The following is a 4,907-nucleotide window of genomic DNA, read 5'->3' as shown; positions in this document are numbered from 1 at the left end:
CGGGATGGCACGCACAATGAGCAACCTGGACCGCCAGCCAGTCGCCAACAATATCGTGCATGAATATTTCATAGCTTTATTGTCCTTTTCACCACTCAGATGATTGCTTCTTGATTGGCTTTGGATGATTCACAATAGATTCAAAATTCATCCAAAAGCACGTCATTAGGGATGGCAAAGATGACAACAGGTGATATATGTAGTTTAGAATGAAAATTTATGTACACTTTCCAAAGGTTGCAATTTATATACCATATATCATCAATATATTTGTAAAACTTATGTTGATTGTATCCTTTGAGCTCTCATAACGTTTCGGGAACAAATGTGAAGTAATTTCCTTAATAGGGCGTTCTTTTTAATTTCTGAGGTATTAAGATACACACAGAGAATCCCCCATGGTAACCAGCAAAACATCAGTAATAATTCATGACACCATACTAGGAATAGGCATCACTGAGCCAACGTTCTTATGATATCTCACTAGAGCGTGGCAAAAGTGTATACAATGTATATACAATGCTGTTCTTTTAGCGTGTATGGAAACTTGCACGACATCTCACGTTACAAAAGCTCCTTGGCCTTTATTGATCGTACAGTTAGTGTGAAATACAAGTCACTAAATATGCTACTCCCAACTATGTCATGTGAGATAGACATGGACATGAGTGTTGGCCTGGACATGAGGAAATGTTTGCGATGCCTGATGGCAGGTATAATAATAATAATAACCTTTATTGTACATTCATGCCCTATCGGGTTAAGTACAGGTCAACAGATGAAATAGGTAATATACATGTTTGTAGTATAAACAGTTCTAAAACTACTCTAATACAGGGGTTCGGCTTCTTCTCGTTTCTTTGTGATCTTGAAAATATAATTTGAGATGGGTTTGTATAATAGAAAAAAGGTGAATCCAACTGGATACGATTTTGGAAATCATATCTAGTTGCTTGAATAACTACTTTCATCTTCATCGACGCATTTATGTAATGTTTAGGACCCTAATTATCAAGCAATTCCCTTGATTGACGCCATGTCTCCAAGATACGATGAAAACATTCACACAAACATACTTTGCCTGTCTGTATTATATCAAAAGTGGTTTGGGTCATTTGCAATGTTGCTGCACATTGCATCATGGCACCTTGAAATATAAGGTTACTTAGGTTCTATCCAGTGCTTGTTTCTTTGTTTTGTAACTATGAACTTTGTACATCGGCAATATTTTGGTCAAATCAATGATTTTGGTAAAATTAATTTATCTGTAGATGGCTGTTGGCCATTAGCAATTACATGTATATACAATCAGCATGTACTTACAATCAGCAGCAATGCAAATGGAAACAGACTTTTCTCTCACCTATACAGATATTAGCCTCTTTCGCAGACTTGTTGGGCAGCGATGTTCTTTCTTTTTTTTTGTGAGTGATGCGAGTTATTCCAGAGTTTTGCTGCGGAGAGATGGTTTCACTCCCCCGCGCTTTGTTGGGGACGTGAAACCTTCTCTCCTCAGCAAAACTCCCTCGGCGGCAAAACCGTCCCTCCACAGCATAACTTGTGTCGCTCACAAAAAAAAAAATAACGCCACCCAACAAGTCTGCGAAGGAGGCTATACAGATATGTACTTGCAGAGTGATCCATAAAGTAAGAAAAAAATGAAGCAGAACCAGTCCTTTTACTAGTGCACAGTTTATTGAGTTTCCGCTGACACCAATAAACAATAGGAATGCTCTTTACATACCAGGTACATCTAGAACAAGAGAAGGAATTGCCTCAAAATGCTTTAATACATCAGAAATATGCATTTATAAGTAAGTAGTTACTTATTGCAAAAAAGTCTATACCAAATTTGATTTCTCTTTCTGCAGACTAAATAAGAATATGATAGCATTGTCTATTTGAAAATTGACAAAAGTCCATATTTCTTTTTGATTACCAGCATGTTCTTCAAATCTTAAATAAAAGCTGAAATTAATCCTACTGAAGAAAGATGAAAACAGAGTAAGACATTTGGTCAAGAAGTCAGTTACTTTTAATTACATGTACACAGTTTCTATATGCATAAGTTACACCAACCAAATACTACCAGTGCTCGTATCTAAGCTTCCTTTGGTGTAAAATTATAACATTGGATCAAAATGATTGTGCCATCTATCAATGAATCAATCATTGCCATCTGTCTATGGCAATGATTTTGACACCACTTCACTTGTACAAAATGTTCATTCACTGTGATGCATTGTTAGTAGAATATGAATCTGAGTCAGTGCTACTGCTTCCTATCTTCTGGTGCCAAAGAATCCTCTACTCCAGCTTCCGAGAGGTGCGACTGTCTTCTTGGACTCAGCCTCCTCTTCTATCTTCCTGGCCTGCCTCTCCTGTAGCCGTGCCTGGTTCCGCTTGAAGGCTTCCAGTGGGTCGTCCTCTGACCTGTAGTAGTCCAACACTGGGCGGATGTCCTCCACGCCACTCGTCGCGATAGTACGGAGGAAGAACGCCAAGTCGAACAGAGTCCGGTCATCACTGTTACCATCCCACTTCTGCAGACCGACGGCGTTGCTAGGTTGCAGTTGGTACGCATGTGGATCACAGTCCACGATGATGACCTTACCCATGTCCCGGTTAAGACTGGATAGGTCCTTCACGTGGTGGCCGTTCATGTACTTTGTTGCGTCTCGGAACAGGCGATACATGATGTAGCCATTGGGGTCAAGGCTGTCGATGAGGGGGTACGCGGTGAAGCCTTGCTCACGTGTGTATATGACGACCTCAAAGAGAGGAGGGCCCACCTGAGAGAGGAAATAGTCCAGACCTGGCCGCTTCTTGAAACGCCAGCCGGTTCCATAGGTCCACTCTGGGTGTACCAGTACGCCTGTCATCTCCAGTACCAGGGTGTAGGGTGGCTGGTAGTAGGGCTCCTGTAAGGGGTCAGGGAGGAGCTTCTCACGGCTAGGCTCTTCAATCATGGTCTTATAACCCATCATCTCCTTCCAGGCTCGGCGGAAGTACGCTAAGAAAATCACGTCGTTAGAAAACTCGTCCTTGATAACTTGCCCATTTTCATCTCGTTGAGGTCGCCCCATTTCGACGAAAGAGACTGTACCACCGATGCCAAACAACGCGAGGGTCGCGTAGATACTGATTTTGGTCCAATCTCGTTTTGGCTTCTCATCTTTTTTGTCCTCGTGCCCTTCCTTGTCGCCTGCACCCTGCTCTGTACTTTTCTCTTTCAGAATGGATTGCGTGATGGAGTCTTCAGCTGGAACTGATATCGTCGTAGAAAAGCGAGAAGCACAGGCAAACCTGTACACTGGCGCTACTCTTCTGGAGGTAAATAGTCTGTGACACAATACAGCAGCTCCGGTGGGTTGTGTGATCACGATTTCGCGTCGCGAGGCTGAAGAAAACAAGACAAACCCTCGTGCTGCTCTTCTCGCCATGAGCGCCGCCATCTTGGTGCCTTTTCCCATGAGGCTCCCTCCTGCGCATGCGGAGTTCTTCACTTCCGGGACAAAGACTCTACTTCCTATTTTCCAAACTGATCGATGTAGTGGTGTTTGAGAAGTATATTTTGAGCCGCAACGCAAGACCAGAAGTACCCAAAGTGCCTTATTACATCGACTGCATCGTTTTGCTTCAAACGAAGGCGACCAAGACGCTCAGACTCAGCGGGTTTTCTACTGGCTTTGATTTTGCGACTCCTGACACTGGTCCAGCTTCCGGGATGTCAAATTTTACCATGAGTAAACATTTCCCTTTCCGGACATAGTTTTCGGCAGTGATGAAGGGAAATCTGTACTTCTGAGTTGTGTCCAGACACACACGACATCATGCCGGTCTCCCAGGACATCGTCAAGCTGGCCATCGAGTTCCCCGGCTCGGGGAAGATGGCCCAACTTGTTGATTTTGACCAGGTAAGTGCCCCCTCCCAAAACTTTAGGCAGCTTCAAGTACAATGTAATTTTCAAGAGAACATATTTGCAACAAATAAAGCCTGGTTCCAACATTGATGTTGTCCTCTGCCTCCTCACACGTTGCATAATTTCTTTCTCAAACAAAAAAATCTATTCAAACAGAAGGATTACAAAATATAAGCATCAACATTTTATACAAACAAAGAGATATTGTTTATCGAAGCCAGCAAGCGATACCTGTAAAACGATGTAAATAAACAAGGAGGTTTTTAACCTCCTTGAAATAAAGTAGACAATGTCTTGTTGTGAATGTCTACTTGGACAGCATAACATATTGATTATCATTAAAATTCTGGTGTCACCCAGTTAGAGAAGAGAGTAAAAGACAGAATTATAGAATTCCAGACAAATTGGATAATGAGGGAGTGGCGGGCATTTACAGACAGCTATTGTATGTGCAGTGGTGTCATGTTCATCTCATGTCATGGTTATGCTACCATTACAATGCTGCCCATTGTTAGAGGTAACCGAGCCTAAAGAGTTGTCCAGGCTGTATGGAGATGCATGTCCTCTTTTGACTCCTTTGGGGAAACAGTTGGGACAACACTGTAGTACACAGTTAGGAAATCCAGAGGACCGGCGGAAAAGAAAACACATGGATCAGATGGCACTACTTAATGTATTGATAATTTGTATGATATGTACAATACATTGTGCTTAACCTGTATAAAGAACTGCTTAAAAAGTGAGATTCTAGTAGTTCTACAATATGTACATGGCTGCAGGGAAGATATAATATAAAACAGCTGACTGTCCTTGTCAGTAGCAGCGTACTATGCTTGTAACATCACCTTGCCAGGAAAGGCTTGGTGGAGATGGTATGAGTCACCACCATGTCATTAATCTACTTTATTCATTGATACCAAATGTCTCAAAAGTATGGCTGCAGTATTTTCTATTCAAAGATGGGACACTCCAGACTTGGGGTTG

At 42.1% G+C, this 4,907-nt stretch overlaps 2 protein-coding genes across 2 annotated transcripts in view; one reads left to right on the top strand and one right to left on the bottom strand.

Annotated features, from left to right (window-relative positions):
• Window positions 1–1,676: 1,676 nt before the first annotated feature.
• On the bottom strand, window positions 1,677–3,502 carry LOC109473645 (mitochondrial import inner membrane translocase subunit TIM50-like). Its single transcript, XM_019773583.1, has one exon. The coding sequence runs from the start codon at window positions 3,471–3,473 to the stop codon at window positions 2,283–2,285; it is 1,191 nt and encodes a 396-aa protein (XP_019629142.1). The 5' UTR covers window positions 3,474–3,502; the 3' UTR covers window positions 1,677–2,282.
• Window positions 3,498–4,907, top strand: part of LOC109473650 (engulfment and cell motility protein 1-like) — a 31,438-nt gene continuing 30,028 nt past the window's right edge. The window contains exon 1 of the mRNA XM_019773588.1: window positions 3,498–3,917. Within this exon, the coding sequence (XP_019629147.1) occupies window positions 3,834–3,917 (84 nt within the window). The 5' untranslated portion in view covers window positions 3,498–3,833. The remainder of the gene's footprint in view (window positions 3,918–4,907) is intronic.

The sequence above is a fragment of the Branchiostoma belcheri genome, unplaced genomic scaffold (assembly GCF_001625305.1).
Source record: "Branchiostoma belcheri isolate BF01 breed outbred unplaced genomic scaffold, Haploidv18h27 scaffold3, whole genome shotgun sequence".
NCBI classification, from domain to species: domain Eukaryota; kingdom Metazoa; phylum Chordata; class Leptocardii; order Amphioxiformes; family Branchiostomatidae; genus Branchiostoma; species Branchiostoma belcheri.
The sequence above is the reverse complement of the archived record's forward strand: the minus strand, read 5'-3'. Positions and strand labels throughout refer to the sequence as shown.